Here is a 19,074-nt window from a genome sequence, read left to right as displayed (position 1 = left end):
CTGATGTTCCTGTTCTGATCTGTGCTCTCAATGGAAATCTAATCAATACAGATTAAGGAATTTGATTAGATAGATGGCGAACACCTCAGTTACACATGATAAAAATTACAATTGGAATCTTATACCATAACGGACAATGGCATAAGGTAGTTGTGATGGGCCCTAGTGCATGCTAGTTGCTAGTTATGATACACACACACCAACACACCAGTAAGCATCAGAATGATGTGTGTGTGTGTGCGTGTGTGCATGTGTGTGTATTCTCCTTGTTTTTTCTGTTTTATGTTATTCTGTTTTTACTCTAATGCACCTTACAGATGTAGCTAGCACAATTTTGTTGTATAGGTGTCTGTACAATGACAATAAAGATTTTATCTTATCTTGTCTTGTCTTGTCTTGTCTTGTCTTGTCTTGTCTTATGTTATCTTATCTTATCTCATCTCATCTCATCTCATCTTATCTTATCTTATCTTGTCTTGTGTTATCTCAACTCATCTCATCATATCTAATCTTATCTTATATTGTCTTGTCTTATGTTATGTTGTTATCTCATCTTATCTTATCTTATCTTATCTTATCTTATCTTATCTTGTCTTATGTTATCTTATCTTGTCTTGTCTTGTGTTATCTCATCTCATCTCATCTCATCATATCTAATCATATCTTATATTATATTGTCTTATGTTATGTTATCTCATCTTATCTTGTCTTATGTTATCTTGTCTTATATTATATTGTCTTGTCTTGTCATATGTTATCTCATCTCATCTTATCCTATCTTGTCTTGTCTTATGTTATCTTATCTCATCTTATGTTATCTTATCTAATCTTATATTATATTGTCTTATCTTATGTTATCTCATCTTATCTTATCTTATATTGTCTTGTCTTATCTTATGTTATCTCATCTTATCTTATCTTATATTGTCTTGTCTTATCTTATGTTATCTCATCTTATCTTGTCTTGTCTTGTCTTGTCTTATCTTATATTGTCTTGTCTTATCTCATGTTATCTCATCTTGTCTTATCTCATGTTATCTCATCTTATCTTATCTTATGTTATCTCATCTTATCTTGTCTTGTCTTATCTCATGTTATCTCATGTTATCTTGTCTTGACTTTTTTTATCTTATATTGTCTTGTCTTATCTTATGTTATCTCATCTCATCTCATCTTATCTTATATTGTCTTGTCTTATATTATGTTATGTTATGTTATGTTATGTTATGTTATCTTATCTTATGTTATCTTATCTTATCTTATCTTATCTTATCTTGTCTTGTCTTGTCTCATCTTGTCTTATCTTATCTTATCTTATCTTATCTTATACTTTACCAACAAAAAAAGCCAAAGGAATTAAAGATGGGTTTGCCTTTTCGTGGGCAAATATATCAAACAGCACTGTTTTTAATTGAATGTGAGTTCCTCTTTGAACACATATCTCTACCCACAACCTTGTTGAAGGGCTCACTGTCTCTCTTGTGATGTTGTAAATGTGTTACTAGTTTTCAGGTCTCTGAAATACATAAAGAAACTACTAAGTTGTATTTGGGTAACGACATGATGCCGCCACAATCATTCATTAAAATAACGACATGATACTGCCACAATCATTCATTAAAATAACGACATGATGCCGCCACAGTCATTCATTAAAAGTCCAAAAAAACACACCAAAAAATGTACAGTGGGCCATTTTTACACGTCACACATGAGTAAAGATCTTACAGAAACTATAAGATCATAAACCACAGGTCAATGGGTGAGTCATGGTTCAAGCCGACTTCCTCTCAGAAAGAGAAAACGGTGAGTTTTTCTTGAACTGTCATTATATGGTCAGTGAAAAGGGAAGGGGTGCCTAAAGAGAAGGGCTTCCCTCATTTTCAGAACTCCCACCCTCGTATTCCCCTCATACAGTAATCTTAAATTTCCATTGTGACACACAATTTACTCTATTTCAGTCTCATTCATTTGTGGTTTCAGGCATCCCCTTTAGTTTTGTTATGTATTTCCTTCCCTTTCCCACTTCTTCAAAAAAAAGCTTGGTACTGTTATTCAGCTTATGGTAAATAAAGAATGTTTTAATCACACGTTGCATGTCAAAGGCTTTTCTGACAGTGAAAAATATATGCTGTGATAAAGGGGCTAGTAAGCAATCATGTCATGCAATCATAAATGCATGACACATATAGTGAACATTTAGAAGACACAGCATTTATTGTCTGTATTCCTCGGCTGTGTTTATCCATTCATAGAAGTCAAGTCAGTTAAATTAAAAACAACACACTGAACTGACCACATTGTTTTTATAGACATGATTACAGTGAAAAATAAATAGGTGAATGCAGAAAAAAATATGAAAATCATATCAGAGAACACATTCAAAAGCATACAAAGGGGCTCCTGGTGATTAATGGTTAAGACCAATACCAAAAAGCCCTTAACTTCTCTGTTTTCCTTATGGAAGATCTAAAATGTCTGAATAAAGAATCGATTAGAGACAGGGACGATGGTCGCCTGCCAAACACCGCTCTCTTTCTCCTGGCATTTCCTGTCTGACACTCTACTCTCCAAACTCTATTATTGTTTTTTAACATGTAAGGAGTTGGACACATTTCATTGCATTTCCTATATTCAAATTAATGCTCTATCTATGTGCAGATTTCAGAACAAAATGTCACATTCAAAAAGACAAAAATGACCCTGCTCACTTACAACAGCTGTTCTGTAAACACTATAGGCATCCTGTGACTGTATGTACATAGTGATCAGTATTCTGTAATGCTTGTTGTGTATAATGTATATGCTGTCTGTATAGTTCACCTGCCCGAGAACAACCTATATCTCTGTATAATGCATCAGATTTCAAGTGTTGAAATGTATGGAGCTACATTAGGGTCAAAAGTTTTGTACTTGAAAAAATAAAATTTGAAACTGAAAATTCATGTGTTGATCTTGAATTTTGAAAAATACAACAATGTATTCAAAATGAAAATAAGTGTATGAAACGTTTTTTCAGGTTAAATATAATTTTGATTCACTTTTGAATAAATAATTTATTTTCACTCTTCACTTCCATATACAGTACAGGCCAAAAGTTTGGACACACCTTCTCATTCAATGCGTTTTCTTTATTTTCATGACTATTTACATTGTAGATTCTCACTGAAGGCATCAAAACTATGAATGAACACATGTGGAGTTATGTACTTAACAAAAAAAGGTGAAATAACTGAAAACATGTTTTATATTCTAGTTTCTTCAAAATAGCCACCCTTTGGTCTGATTACTGCTTTGCATACTCTTGGCATTCTCTCCATGAGCTTCAAGAGGTAGTCACCTGAAATGGTTTCCACTTCACAGGTGTGCCTTATCAGGGTTAATTAGTGGAATTTCTTGCTTTATCAATGGGGTTGGGACCATCAGTTGTGTTGTGCAGAAGTCAGGTTAATACACAGCCGACAGCCCTATTGGACAACTGTTAAAATTCATATTATGGCAAGAACCAATCAGCTAACTAAAGAAAAACCAGTGGCCATCATTACTTTAAGAAATGAAGGTCAGTCAGTCCGGAAAATTGCAAAAACTTTAAATGTGTCCCCAAGTGGAGTCGCAAAAACCATCAAGCGCTACAAGGAAACTGGCACACATGAGGACCGACCCAGGAAAGGAAGACCAAGAGTCACCTCTGCTTCTGAGGATAAGTTCATCCGAGTCACCAGCCTCAGAAATGGCAAGTTAACAGCAGCTCAGATCAGAGACCAGATGAATACCACACAGAGTTCTAGCAGCAGACCCATCTCTAGAACAACTGTTAAGAGGAGACTGCGCCAATCAGGCCTTCATGGTCAAATAGCTGCTAGGAAACCACTGCTAAGGAGAGGCAACAAGCAGAAGAGATTTGTTTGGGCCAAGAAACACAAGGAATGGACATTAGACCAGTGGAAATCTGTGCTTTGGTCTGTTGAGTCCAAATTTGAGATCTTTGGTTCCAACCGCCGTGTCTTTGTGAGACGCAGAAAAGGTGAACGGATGGATTCCACATGCCTGGTTCCCACTGTGAAGCATGGAGGAGGAGGTGTGATGGTGTGGGGGTGTTTTGCTGGTGACACTGTTGGGGATTTATTCAAAATTGAAGGCACACTGAACCAGCATGGCTACCACAGCATCCTGCAGCGACATGCCATCCCATCCGGTTTGCGTTTAGTTGGACGATCATTTATTTTTCAACAGGACAATGACCCCAAACACACCTCCAGGCTGTGTAAGGGCTATTTGACCAAGAAGGAGAGTGATGGAGTGCTGCGGCAGATGACCTAGCCTCCACAGTCACCGGACCTGAACCCAATCCAGATGGTTTGGGGTGAGCTGGACCGCAGAGTGAAGGCAAAGGGGCCAACAAGTGCTAAACACCTCTGGGAACTCCTTCAAGACTGTTGGAAAACCATTTCAGGTGACTACCTCTTGAAGCTCATGGAGAGAATGCCAAGAGTGTGCAAAGCAGTAATCAGAGCAAAGGGTGGCTATTTTGAAGAAACTAGAATATAAAACATGTTTTCAGTTATTTCACCTTTTTTTGTTAAGTACATAACTCCACATGTGTTCATTCATAGTTTTGATGCCTTCAGTGAGAATCTACAATGTAAATAGTCATGAAAATAAAGAAAACACATTGAATGAGAAGGTGTGTCCAAACTTTTGGCCTGTACTGTACATTTTAACATTTGAGGTCTTATTTTTTTCAGTTGCATGTTTTATCTTTTCAGATTCAGATCTTATTTTTTACAGTTTCAAATCTTATTTTTTCACTTTCAGATCTTTTTTTTCAGTTTCAAATCTGTTTTTTGAGTTTCAGACTTTTGACCCTGATGTGGCGTGGGGGGCGTGGCATCAACTGAGACGGTTGTGGAATCATAAGTGACAGTGCCTTCAGGGAACGTAGGAACTAAAAAAATTCTGACTCAACACTTATATACAAATGTTAAAATAAAATATGGAAGTGAAAAGTGAAAAATTATTCATTCAAAAGAATTACCAAAGTGAATCAAAATTATATTTAACCTGAAAAAATCTACAATGGCTACAATGTGAGAATCTACAATGTAAATAGTCATGAAAATAAAGAAAATGCATTGAATGAGAAGGTGTGTCCAAACTTTTGGCCTGTACTGTATATGGAAGTGAAGAGTGAAAATAAATTATTTATTCAAAAGTGAATCAAAATTATATTTAACCTGAAAAAACGTTTCATACACTTATTTTCATTTTTGAATACATTGTTGTATTTTTCAAAATTCAAGATCAACACATGAATTTTCAGTTTCAAATTTTATTTTTTCAAGTACAAAACTTTTGACCCTAATGTAGCTCCATAAAAATGTATTTTTATCTAATGTGGTCCCAAATAAACAGGTGAAATAAATAAATGCATACAAAAATAAATGAACATAAAATGGCTCAAATAATACAAACTACAGGTCATTAAAAATGTTATACATATACACACACAAACATATATGTATCGTCAGTCAAATAGAATACGTTATAGACCGTGATAAGATGCGAGGCCGTGTCAGGCCACCAGACATGCAGCACACATGAGATAAACAAGTTACTGCTGTTTCTCATCTGTCTGACACAGAGTTGTTTGCTTTAAATCACACAACAGGGACATTGTGATGTGCAAAAGAACAAAAGACAGCTGCACAAAGTGTACTTGTGACAACAACACAGTTCTGGTCTGGTTCGTGCAGATGACCTGGTATAAACTCCCCAGGCTTTCTATTTAGTTTGGATCACTTTTAGAAAAGAAAGGGTGAGGGTGTTTTAGGAGGCCGGCCCAATTCACTGCAGGCCAAGACTCTTCAGTCTATTGTACAGCTTCATACTGCGGTTTTTGAAATGTGTTTGTTCATGATTTCATTGTAAGACTTCATACATACAACCATGGGTGTAGATTTCAGGGGGGGACACAAGGGACACATCCCTCTTAATATGTAGAACATGTTCATTGGTCCAGCCCCATTAAAACATGAGAGTAGCACTCCAAAAATTAAAGACATTAATAACATAAACTGGTGCAGAAAAGGCACAAATTGGTGCAAAAATCAAATCACCAGAATGCAGAGATTAAGTGTATGATGCTCGAAATTTTCTGGTGGAGAACTCCCAGTTTGATGGAGTTAGATTAATGGCTCTAAACTGTACTTAAAAGTCTTTTTTTAATCCACACAGAGTTTTCTAAGAACTATAACATTCTAGTTTGTGCAGGAAGGTTTCAGTTGATGGTGCAGACAGCTCTAATCTTTCTTTTAAAACCAACTGACTGGGCGAAAACTTTAAACTAAGTTTGATGGGATTTATTTCCTTCTGACAAAAGAGGAAGTCACACTGAATGAAATAAATATGACCCCATAAATCTAAATTTAAATCAAATGTAAAGTTCCTTTTGAATTGTCTTTTGCTAACTGTTACCTCACTTGGATGTTTGAGCTTCTCTGTGCAGAGTGAAGACTTTGACACTCGGAGGCTGTTTACACATTCATCTGCTGAAGAAGGAAAGTTTCTCTGTACACACCTTGAATCTGAGTTTGAGACTTGTATGTGTGAGTTTATTTTGTGTCATCACAGCTATCTTTGGAAACCAGTCATGGTGCAGTATTCAACTTACGCAAGTGTGATGTGGAAACTTAAAGCCCCCAGTGCACCAGTAGTTCAAATAGTTAGACTTGTGAAATTATTATTTGCATTTTCACTCTAGATTTTTTGACAAAAGAGAGAGGGAGCATTTTTTTGTTCAAGGGGGAAATTTAAGATATAATTATAGCTGCTGCGCAGCAATGGGTTGGGTCCAGGCATTTTTAGGCAATTCTGAGCAACAAGCAGAAGAATTGGAAGACATTTAGGTATTTAGCAACACAATCTGCCTTTCTATCTCACTGAGCTAATTAGTCAGTGACAATTCATGTGTAGCTTCACAAATTGACTAAGCCAGACGTGCAGGTTTAGCAGCCGTCCATGCATGGAAAAGCAGATTTCAAACCACTGTAAAAAATTCAGTTATCAAAACAAAAATCTGAAAATACACATATTGCATCTAGACAGCATGGAGATGTTGGTAATTTGTTTTAACAATGATTGATTTGCTCCATAAGTGAAAAACTGATGTTTAAAATTGCCATTTTTACATTGACTCCAATTGTTCACATTAGAGCAAAATTCAAAATGCTGTCAAAAATTCAGTTTTTGAGATAAAATTCTGAAATTTGCCACACATCATCTACCATGACTCTAGAATTTTGTCATTTTTTTCATGAAAATTGAAGATTTATTTAGCAAGAATTTGCATGTATATGTTTACAGTACCGTTTACAGTCAAACATTTTGATGCACTGTAGGCTCAATTTTTGATAAATCAAAAATCTGAGAAACGTAGTTTTTGTAGGACAGTCTGAAGATGCTCTGTAGCAAGTTTGGTGTCAACTGAGCAAAAATTGTGGGAGGAGATAGGTTTAAGAAGTTTTACAGTTTTTGAAAAAAACAGAGTGATGGACTTCAGAATTTTTAATAGGTTTAAATGTACAAAAGTTTCTTCAGTATTGGGGCTACAGTTTGATGAAAGTTGTGAAGTTGTAGCACGTATGGTTGATTTGTTATGAATTTTCAAAGTTTTGAACTTTAGACGCTTGCTGTAGCGCCGCCATCAGGACTATTGTCTTGAGTTTACAGCTGAGGATATCTGGCATGAGACTGGACCTTTGTGCAAAGTTTGGTGAGTTTTCACCCATGGGAAGTATGATTTCCTCGGAAGAAGAAAGAAGAAAGAAGAAAGAATACCTAGGATTACAATAGTGTCCTGGCAGCTTAGTTTATATACAAAGTGGAGTTGTTTTTTTGTATCTTTCTGGAGGGCATAGGTGTAGATTTTGGGAGTGACACAGAGGACACAGTCCCCCTCAACGTTCAGGACATGTGCATCCCCTACCCCCCTGCAGCCATCCTACGTTCATACCAGCTTCAACTAAATTAAGGGTGAGGAGTTTGGTGAACCTAAGGTGACATGAAGATGATCTCAGTTTCATACAGGCTGCATCCATGTCAATCTAGGCTTTTCGGTCGATAGCACATACCTCTTAACGTAACTGTAAATGGGCAGTTGTTATCACTAACCATACAGTTAAATAATGCCAAAAAAAGATGAAGAGATGGCTCTGTTTCCCTCCAAGAGCCTTGATGATCCTCCATAATCGTTCCCACTTGACCTCCTGTTTACATATGACCCTCTGAAAGGCACAGAGATAAACAATGCACAAAAGCATCTGAGGACAGCTGCACAATCACAAAAGAAAAGATAGCTTAAGAAAATCGTTTCATCGGGTCACCACCAGCTGGGCCTCGTTTGTTTAGACAGCTTGATGTTTGAAGTCCTGGGTCGTTTTACGCAACACCTATTGACTCCACCGGGTTTCATCCCTATAAAAGCAGCAGTAACTTCGCTCAAAGTTAGATGCGCTTAGGGTTGTTTCTGCCATCTCGAACTCTACTTTGTGACTCCCACCGGACCAGGAAAATGTACGCGGCTGTTACGCTCTTCGTCTTCATGTGCTTGACTGCCACCACCCATGCAGATCATCACCATCAGCCTTGTCGTAAGAATTTGCAGTTCTATCATTTTGTGATTTGATTTTGAGTCGTCTGTGTGTTAGGTAGCGTTCAAGATCACTGCATTTCCTATTTGCGTCAGCAGTACTCAAAGGTCTTTTGTTATTAGTTTTAAATGTGTCTAAAGTCTAATATTTTGTATCAGCATGCGTAAGTCCCGTCTAACTGACAACGTTGTCTTTCAGATGCACCCAATATGACAGGATTCATGTCTGTGGTGAGTTTTTAAATGTGTCTGTCAAGGCCAGTGGTTCTTCTGGTACTTTTGAAACACAGCATTAAACTCTTTCTGTTTGTCTCTGAATGCATGAATGAAACCAGATATCCCTAAAGGGTGAAATGAAAGCATATGGAGCATTCACCTATGATTCAATGGGCAAGAAACTGCGATTCAGATCAAACGAGAGCCACCCCACAAACACATCACTAGGTCTGGATCTGCTGATGTTTTTCGATGATGTAAGTCAGTTCTGTTTTTTAAAAAAAGTCACCTTTTACTTGATGCTGTTTTGCGCCCTGACAAATGAATTTGTGTGTACATGTGTTGCAGGGAGTATTCTACGAGATTGACAGCAAAAACCAGAGCTGTGAGAAAAAAGCATTGCAATGCACCCAGCACCCCCTAGATATTCCCGATGATGCAACATTTGTGGCTACGGTCAACTGTGGGAGTCCATCCATTGAAGGCGAGGGATTGAAAGCCAATGTATGGACAGGAACAATGTCAGACAAGAAAGGTGTGAGAGCTTCTATAAAATCATATGTATAGTAATATGTGGCAGAGTTCTTTATGACTTGAGTGTTTTCCGTCTTTCTCTTTTCAGGTCACTACTCCATGAGTGTGACCATGGGATGTTTGCCTGTGTGCACACTGTACTTCCAGGAGTCCTCATCATTCATTATCAGGTTGGTGAAGTGTTTTTAAATGCTTGGGGCGATCAACACTTTCTGGTATCTGTTACCCACGCAGGCCATGATGAATGTCCTTTAAAAATGTCATGTTTGTGTCACTCTCTCACAGCCTCACGGAGGTTGAAATCGAGATCAAGGATCCTGACCTCCTCACCGTGCCCACCTTTTGTCTGGGACAGCCTCTGGAGGAGACACCTGAAGGGACGGTCCATAGCTTCCTCAACGAGTTCATGTAGATGCAACCCTGCCAGCAGAAAATCAAACCCCTATTCAAGTGTGGGCTGCCAGAACCTTAGACTTTTCTCTGCTTTTTTAATGTGTGGCTCGAGTTTTTCGTGTGACACTGCACTACATCACATCTGTTTCAATCTTCCACTCCCCTATGAAGCTGTGGCTTTGAATGGATCATCCTGTATACATACACTTTGATGTAAAGGAAAGAGATATGACATGGATTATAGAATTAGTCATAATTACTAACAGTATGGTGGCTCTTCATGTTGGTATTGCATACAAAACCTGTAAGATATGATTAATGGAAAAATAAAATGTCAAAGCTGTTGAAGGTGTGAAGAGACTTTTCTTTTGCATCCAAGATAATGACCTTAAGTGTTTTCGCTTGACTTTGTACAACTTTAATCCAACTATGGTTTGGAAATGGAATATAATATAAGTATTTTTTCTGTAGTCTATAATCACCTAATAAAATAAGAAGTGTTGCCTTAGAATAGAGACAAAGAGGCCTCTGCGGGTAATTTGGCTCCTGGTAAAAACCTCCTGAACATCTGGATCTTAAATTAAGGAGGAAATAGGTGTGAACAGATTAGCAGATGCTGGGCCAGCGGCCTATCTCTGCCATGCCACCAGCGTTGAAAACATACTGATTTGTAACATAGAACTGATTTATCCAGTGATTTTTTTTTTTTTGATTAGTGGGGGAGGAGACCTCTGCGGATAATTTAGGTCACGGTAAAAACCTCTTGAACGTGTGGATCAGAAATAAGGTGAACACACTTTAAGTTATCAGAGAAAGTGGAGCACAGACTAGCAGGTGGGAGGCTAGCAGCACATCTCCAACATGCGAGAAGCGTCAGAAAAACCCTGATTTGAAATGTAAATCTGCTTTATCCAGTGTTTTTACCAGTTTAAATACCCATGTCCATTTGTTTTGGAGAGGAAGAGTCATGGCAGCAGCAGTCGAGCTAATTAGGAAAAAATCCCTGCGGAAGTTTCCCCAGTTTCAGTAGGCACTAGACTGTGACTGTGACTTTTAACTCATAAACTCACCTCTTTTTTTTCTTCTAGCTTGGCTACATGTAAACCTTAAAAAGGACCCTGTTAACCACTGTTTTTCAGTGTTTCTTACCAAGAAGCATGTTTATCCTCAAGGCCAGCCACAATGGGTGTATTTCTTAGCTTACAAAACATCTGCAAAGCCTGAAAAGACACAGGTGTAAATAACACAAGCAGGAATTTGTAATACCTGTGACCTCTGCGCCAAATTTCAGTCTCCTAGGGCAAAAACTACTGATACCACTTTTTCCTTCCTGATACTGATTCCGATCCCTGAACCTTAGGTATCTGCCGATACCGAGTACTGATCTGATACCAGCGCGTAAAATAAAAATGGATGGGATATGAACTGTTGTATGTCTCAACTCCTAAAACTCTGTGTAAAATATTAAGAAATAAATACATAATAGTAGAATCAATGCCATAAAACTTTTTTATCATTATTATTATCCAGTGTTGACACAGATCAAGACACAGGTTAAAGTGCAGCCACACAATTTGGTAAAAAGACATTTTAAAGGCTACAGTAGAATGCTTTTTAAACTCCGCTCTGCCTGTAGTGTGCGTATGCGTAATGACATGAGGCATTACGTGGTATTGGACTGGTCATAGGCTGTACTCGCCGATACCGATACCGCATTTTAGGTAGTATCGGAGGCATTTCCGATACTGGTATCAGTATTGGAAAAACTCTACAAATTAGGTGAGCACACATTAGCTGATGCCGGGCTAGCACAGAATAGATAAATGAGAAGAGCCCTCCCTGTTCTTTATACTTTCTGTGCATTCTGTCGCCTAGAAATATTTCATCAAGGAATGTGTACTATGCAATGCAGATTATTAATGTTCTGTCCAGTGCCAGCTGATCAAATACAATGTCAGGAACAGGCAACATGGTAAACACAGTATCAGCTGAACAAAGTTTGAACTTTAAAAACTGACTGTCAGAGTCACACAACATATTATAAATCAGTATATATGAATGTACATCAGTATGATTATTACAAATAGGTATATAATATATAAAAGTCAATGTTCACAGGCTTGTTTCAGTTTCAGCCATTGTTTTACTTTTGTGTTAAAAGCCTTGAGCTCTGTCAGTGTTTTTATTTCAGATGGTAATGTATTCCATAGGTCGTATTTCAGGTCAAAGCAGTCATAATAACATGCTAGAATTAAGCAACCAAAATATAACAATAAAAAAACTAACAATAAGAGAATGATCGTGATCATTTCCTAGTGACTGAGAAAAACACACATTTTTATGTGAGACTAACTTCACTTGACAATCTGTGCAAACTCCACACACTGATGAATTGTTGTGTTCATATTCCAAGTTAACACAGTCAGATTGTTTGGAGCACAGAGGCTGTCAAGACTATAGAAACAAATCTTGAAAACTAATTTTCTGGATGATTCAAATAATTCTGTGATGTCAGCCGGATTATTACAAGCAGTTCTCACTTCATGCATCATGTGAGCAGCAGACTGAACACAGTATTTACAGTAGAGGCAGTAAAAAAGAAACATGTCTGTACATCAGCTGGAGAGCTGGGTCTCTTTCTCTTTCTCTCTTTCCTTCCTTCTTTCTTTCTTGACTAAATTTTGAATACTGTTTTCAGTTCTGGTACGTTGAGAGCAAGTCTACCGGAGTCACATTCCTTCTGTGTACACACACGTACTTGGCAAATAAAGCTGATCCTGATTCTTTCTCTCTATCCAGTCTAATAAAACATGACACAAAGATATTATTCGAATATGGTACATGGTCACATATTTTGTTTTGTTGATTTTCAGTTGATTCATATACTCAGCGTTCAACTACGCTGACGACTAGGCCCCGTTATTCATAAAAATGAATCTGCCTAAGAATGATCCAGATTTGGAACATCCCGTGTTTTGCTGTCCAGGATCAGCCAGTCCATCTCACTTTGGTCTTTACAAGATTACCAAATTTGGATATCCACTGCTCTAAACAGGACTACATATCACAATGTAGGCAGTCTGTCAACACACTGCAATCACCACTTATTGCCATTGGTTCTGCCAAAGAAAACGAAGCAGAGATCTTCCAGACTTTAAGCATTTCAGAACGGAAAAAACAGCAGTCAGTATCAAACAGAAAGCATTTAATAGACAGCCTAAAGTCTTCTTTATCGCCGCAACGGTTCAGAAAATCACAGATCACATGCAAAATGTAAATAAATGTGTATTTTTTTAACTATGTTTTGTTCCTGAAATCCACCCTGAATCAAGGCATCAGGATGATTTTAATCAAATAAACTCCAATCCTATGAAAAACTTCTGAGCAACACAAAATGAAGGTATGATCAATATCAAAAGCAAGACTGGATTACGTGATCTAGTCTGATTTCAGTATCTTGTTTCCCGCTTTTGAACAACCCATTTTCAAGATTTGATCCAATCCACTAGCTGAAATCTGATTGGATTACTTTTGAACAACTGGGCCCTGGATACCACTGAATAAGAATCACGAGTCAGCATAGTTGGAGGGAATTGATATCAAACTGTAAAAAGTCTTTCAAATGAATCGAAATAAAAGTTGTGTTGTTTATTTAAAAAGCAAGATACGTCTGGTCTTTTCTCCATTTACTCTTGTTGCTCTTACAGCTGCTGTTATGGATCCAGATGCCACTAATCTGAGTGTTGTTGCTACAGTCTGACGTTTGCTGCCACCAAGAGGCCAAAGAATTAATCATTGCAGGTTTCAAGTCAGTCTCCAGACTTACAGCAGACTTTAAGGCATTAGCAGAGTGAACATTTGAATTGAGATGGTTGCAAAATATCTGACAGGAGAGCAGCTGCATTAATCCAATAGAGACTTTCATTTGTCGGCCATGACGTTCACTGTGGGAAAAGTGACACATTTCACCAAGACCTCTTTATTGTCCTGTAGACACTCAGCAATAACACAAGAACAGCTGCTGTGACTGGCTATCAGCGGTCAGCTAGCTTACATAGAGGTGACTGTGTTAAATTCAAGCAGAACAATACACATATATCATTTGTTAAGATGTCTTTCCTTTGTCCATCTATCTGAATGTTTTCCACCAAAGGATCCTTCAACACTAAACTTTTCATAATGAGAGACACAGTCACAGGCCTCAGCCATAATACTGTAACAGTTCAGTACAGTGCATCTCCACTTACACCAAAATTATTAAAGATTCAAACAGCTCCAGGATTTACTGGTTGCATATCTCACATGATTATTTTGGAATTGTCTTTAAAGGGAAGCCAGTGCTAACACTATGAGTGATGCTATTTATACATAGGCTGCTAAACTAATTTGAACTCACTTGTAGATTCATTTTGTTACAGCAGCCCTGCCTGTGAATATTTTGTCTATCCCAATTTGCATAGCAAATGTGGAGAGGGGAGGAATGTGAGAAACTATTTTGACTACGTTATTGTACTGAACATACCGCTCCTTTTTAGTCTAATAAGAAGCAGCTGCTATTGGCACCAAAAAGAAAAACTTCCAAAAAGGGACCAAACAAAAAAGCCTAACAAAGACAAACATGTTTCCTGCACTGGTCTGCATTTAACCATTGTAAGAAATAAATCCTGACAGCTCTCTTTCGCTGCTGCCAGAGCCCTCACCAACACCAAGAGAGTGGAGCACATCACACCAGTGCTTAAGTCACTGCACTGGCTTCCTGTGTGTCAAAGGATAGACTTTAAAATCTTGTTACTTGTCTATAAAGCACTAAATGGTCTCGGGCCTAAATACATCTCTGATATACTTGTACGTTATGAAGCATCCAGACCCCTCAGATCATCTGGAGCAGGTTTACTCAGTGTTCCCAGGATCAAAACCAAACAAGGTGAAGCAGCCTTTAGTTTCTATGCTCCCTGCCTGTGGAACAAACTTCTGAAAGTGTCAGCTCATTTAAATCAGGGCTTAAAACATTACTATTTACTGCAGCTTACCAGTGAACTAGATATGTAACTTATTGTCAGGATAATCTGTAGCTATTGTTTTTATATTTGTCTGCTGTTGCTTTTGCTTTATGTTTGCTTTTTAAATGCATTTTCTGCACTGTTTCTAACTATTTATTTTCTTGCTTTTAGTTTATGGTTTTAATGATCTATTGTTCCTTTAATGTTTTATTTTAATGTATTTTTCTTGTAAAGCACATTGAATTGCCTTGTGTATGAATGGTGCTATATAAATAAAATTGCCTTGCCTTGCCTTGCCTCTCTATATATTTTATTGAGTAGATAAAATGCTAACTTAAGCTTTTATCTTGTTGTGATTCATTTACTTAGCATAAGGAGGGAGCAGGAAACCATGCATTTGCTGTAAAAAAATAAAAAGCTTCATAGGTGCTGAACAAAACAGAAATATAGTATGGATGGTTTTGTTCATTTGTTTGCATCAGACAGTTTACAGAATTTCACTCAGCGTGCAGCTTTTGTTTGTTTGTTCTTCCTCAAAGGTGTCAGATAAGTGCAGACCTTTCGTCCATCATGCTGAAACATTTACCCACAGTTACTAAACTGACCCAAGTCTTCAAGATAAAATGATCACACATTGATGTCAGTTACCAAAAAACAAAGTTTAAAGTTTTTTTGTTAGCTGTTTGATAGTTTATCCATTACTTCAGTAGCCTAATTGGGGTATGAATGAATAAAACAAGCGGGCAGCATACATGCAAAATCCCCCTGAAAATCCTCCATAAACTGCAGATGGTTCAGAATTCCGCCGACCATATTATCCCTAGGAACCCATCCACCTGTCATATCACACCCATCTTGGCTCCCCATCACCTACTGCATCCACTTTAAGATTCTACTTCTGAGCTACAAGGCCATCCACAGCCTCGCCCCTCTGTACCTCTCTGACCTCCTTCCTATCACCATACCTGCTCGCACCCTCAGATCCTCTTCATCTATTCACCTCACTGTCCCCTCCGTTCGCCTCACTACCATGGGGGGCAGAACATTCAGCCGCTCTGCTCCCCAACTCTGGAATTCGCTCCCCCCAGACCTCCAAAATATTGATTCACCACACTTTCACTCCAGGCTGAAAACTCCGGCTTTCCTACTCTCGTTGAGTGGGTAAGCCTGAACAGATGTTTTGTTTATGTTTTATGTTTTGTTTGCTATTTAAACTGACATTTGTTTGTTTGTTTGTTGTTAAATGTTTAATTATCTTGTACTTTGTATTTTATTGTATTTTACTCTGTATTTTACTCTGTAAGGCGACCTTGAGTGTCATGAAAGGCGCCCAGAAATAAAATGTATTATCATTATTATTATTAAGAAATAGGCTAAGCAGGTAAAAACTGGTGATTATGATTTTGTAATAATTCACTTCAGTCATGATGGGGTGAAGATCAGAGGTGGGTAGAGTAGCCAAATATTGTACTCAAGTAAGAGTACTGATACTTTAGAACAATATTACTCAAGTAAAAGTAAAAAGTAGTCATCCAAATAATTACTTGAGTAAGAGTAAAAGAGTATTTGGTGAAAAAATGACTCAAGTACTGAGTAACTGTTGAGTAACGTCTGATTTATTTGTAAAATAAGAACATGAACGTAATCAATCAATCAATGAAAAATAATAATAATAACACAAATATATTCTTATATATACTGTACATATATATATATATATATATATATATATATATATATATATACATATATACAGTACAGGCCAAAAGTTTGGACACACCTTCTCATTCAATGCGTTTTCTTTATTTTCATGACTATTTACATTGTAGATTCTCACTGAAGGCATCAAAACTATGAATGAACACATGTGGAGTTATGTACTTAACAAAAAAAGGTGAAATAACTGAAAACATGTTTTATATTCTAGTCTCTTCAAAATAGCCACCCTTTGCTCTGATTACTGCTTTGCACACTCTTGGCATTCTCTCCATGAGCTTCAAGAGGTAGTCACCTGAAATGGTTTCCACTTCACAGGTGTGCCTTATCAGGGTTAATTAGTGGAATTTCTTGCTTTATCAATGGGGTTGGGACCATCAGTTGTGTTGTGCAGAAGTCAGGTTAATACACAGCCGACAGCCCTATTGGACAACTGTTAAAATTCATATTATGGCAAGAACCAATCAGCTAACTAAAGAAAAACCAGTGGCCATCATTACTTTAAGAAATGAAGGTCAGTCAGTCCGGAAAATTGCAAAAACTTTAAATGTGTCCCCAAGTGGAGTCGCAAAAACCATCAAGCGCTACAAGGAAACTGGCACACATGAGGACCGACCCAGGAAAGGAAGACCAAGAGTCACCTCTGCTTCTGAGGATAAGTTCATCCAAGTCACCAGCCTCAGAAATCGCAAGTTAACAGCAGCTCAGATCAGAGACCAGATGAATGCCACACAGAGTTCTAGCAGCAAACCCATCTCTAGAACAACTGTTAAGAGGAGACTGCGCCAATCAGGCCTTCATGGTCAAATAGCTGCTAGGAAACCACTGCTAAGGAGAGGCAACAAGCAGAAGAGATTTGTTTGGGCCAAGAAACACAAGGAATGGACATTAGACCAGTGGAAATCTGTGCTTTGGTCTGATGAGTCCAAATTTGAGATCTTTGGTTCCAACCGCCGTGTCTTTGTGAGACGCAGAAAAGGTGAACGGATGGATTCCACATGCCTGGTTCCCACTGTGAAGCATGGAGGAGGAGGTGTGATGGTGTGGGGGTGTTTTGCTGGTGACACTGTTGGGGATTTATTCAAAATTGAAGGCACACTGAACCAGCATGGCTACCACAGCATCCTGCAGCGACATGCCATCCCATCCGGTTTGCGTTTAGTTGGACGATCATTTATTTTTCAACAGGACAATGACCCCAAACACACCTCCAGGCTGTGTAAGGGCTATTTGACCAAGAAGCAGAGTGATGGAGTGCTGCGGCAGATGACCTGGCCTCCACAGTCACCGGACCTGAACCCAATCCAGATGGTCTGGGGTGAGCTGGACCGCAGAGTGAAGGCAAAGGGGCCAACAAGTGCTAAACACCTCTGGGAACTCCTTCAAGACTGTTGGAAAACCATTTCAGGTGACTACCTCTTGAAGCTCATGGAGAGAATGCCAAGAGTGTGCAAAGCAGTAATCAGAGCAAAGGGTGGCTATTTTGAAGAAACTAGAATATAAAACATGTTTTCAGTTATTTCACCTTTTTTTGTTAAGTACATAACTCCACATGTGTTCATTCATAGTTTTGATGCCTTCAGTGAGAATCTACAATGTAAATAGTCATGAAAATAAAGAAAACGCATTGAATGAGAAGGTGTGTCCAAACTTTTGGCCTGTACTGTATATATATATATATATATATATATATATACATATATGTAATTATTCTATGAGTCTGTGGTGGCCAGTGCTATCCTCTATGCTGTTGTGTGCTGGGGCAGCAGGCTGAGGGTGGCGGACGCCAACTGACTCAACAAACTGATCCGCAAGGCCATTGACATTGTGGGAACGGAGTGTGACTCTCTGATGGTGGTGTCAGAGAGGAGGATGCTGTCTAAGCTACGAACTATCTTGGACAATGTCTCACACTCACTCCACCATGTGCTGGTCAGGCACAAGAGTACTTTCAGTGGGAGACTCATACCACCAAGATGTACCACTGAGCGCCACAGGAAATCATTCCTGCCTGTGGCCATCAAACTGTACAACTCCTCCCTCTCAGTGGCCCTGAGACTTTTTCACACACTGCAATAACTTAATTTAACTTGTGCAATAACCCCATTCACCCTGACTGTATATATTCTGTTTGTGTAAATAATCTTGTTCAGTTTACAATATATATATGTATATATATATATTTATTTACATTTATGTTTGTTAATAATTCCTGTTTATTTAACTATATATTTGTTAATACTATTGTTTAAATTTCTTATATTTTCACGTATCTTTCCTCTCTTGCAAGGAGCACCTGTAACATAAATAATTTCCCCTCGGGGATCAATAAAGTATTTCTGATTCTGATTCTGATTCTGATGATGTACTCAGAGGTGGGTAGAGTAGCCAAATATTGCACTCAAGTAAGAGTATTGTTGCTTTAAAACAATATAACTCAAGTAAAAGTAAAAAGTATTTTGCATTAAAACTACTCTGAAAAGTACAATTTATCCAAAAAGTTACTCAAGTAAATGTAACTGAGTAAATGTAACTAGTTACTACCCACCTCTGGTGATGATGTGGAAA

General features: G+C 38.0%; 1 protein-coding gene across 1 annotated transcript; it reads left to right on the top strand.

The window, feature by feature from the left end:
• Nucleotides 1-8,490: 8,490 nt before the first annotated feature.
• On the top strand, nt 8,491-10,134 carry LOC117271951 (ependymin-1-like). The gene is made up of 6 exons (XM_033650538.2): nt 8,491-8,648; nt 8,847-8,878; nt 8,983-9,120; nt 9,212-9,398; nt 9,486-9,567; nt 9,683-10,134. Exons 1-6 carry the CDS (start codon nt 8,507-8,509, stop codon nt 9,807-9,809), a joined length of 708 nt encoding a protein of 235 aa, XP_033506429.2. The 5' UTR covers nt 8,491-8,506; the 3' UTR covers nt 9,810-10,134.
• The last annotated feature ends 8,940 nt before the right edge of the window (nt 10,135-19,074 follow it).

Source organism: Epinephelus lanceolatus, chromosome 11, assembly GCF_041903045.1.
Source record: "Epinephelus lanceolatus isolate andai-2023 chromosome 11, ASM4190304v1, whole genome shotgun sequence".
NCBI classification, from domain to species: Eukaryota; Metazoa; Chordata; class Actinopteri; order Perciformes; family Serranidae; genus Epinephelus; species Epinephelus lanceolatus.
Note: the sequence above shows the minus strand (reverse complement) of the source record. Positions and strands in the feature narration are given on the sequence as shown.

Excerpts from the sequence above, each read along its gene's own strand:
- LOC117271951 (XM_033650538.2), top strand. The coding sequence starts at position 8,507 with ATGCGCTTAGGGTTGTTTCTGCCATCTCGAACTCTACTTTGTGACTCC. Across the intron at positions 8,879-8,982 it reads TGACAGGATTCATGTCTGTG|ATATCCCTAAAGGGTGAAAT; the intron begins GTGAGTTTTTAA and ends GAATGAAACCAG. Across the intron at positions 9,399-9,485 it reads AACAATGTCAGACAAGAAAG|GTCACTACTCCATGAGTGTG; the intron begins GTGTGAGAGCTT and ends TTCTCTTTTCAG.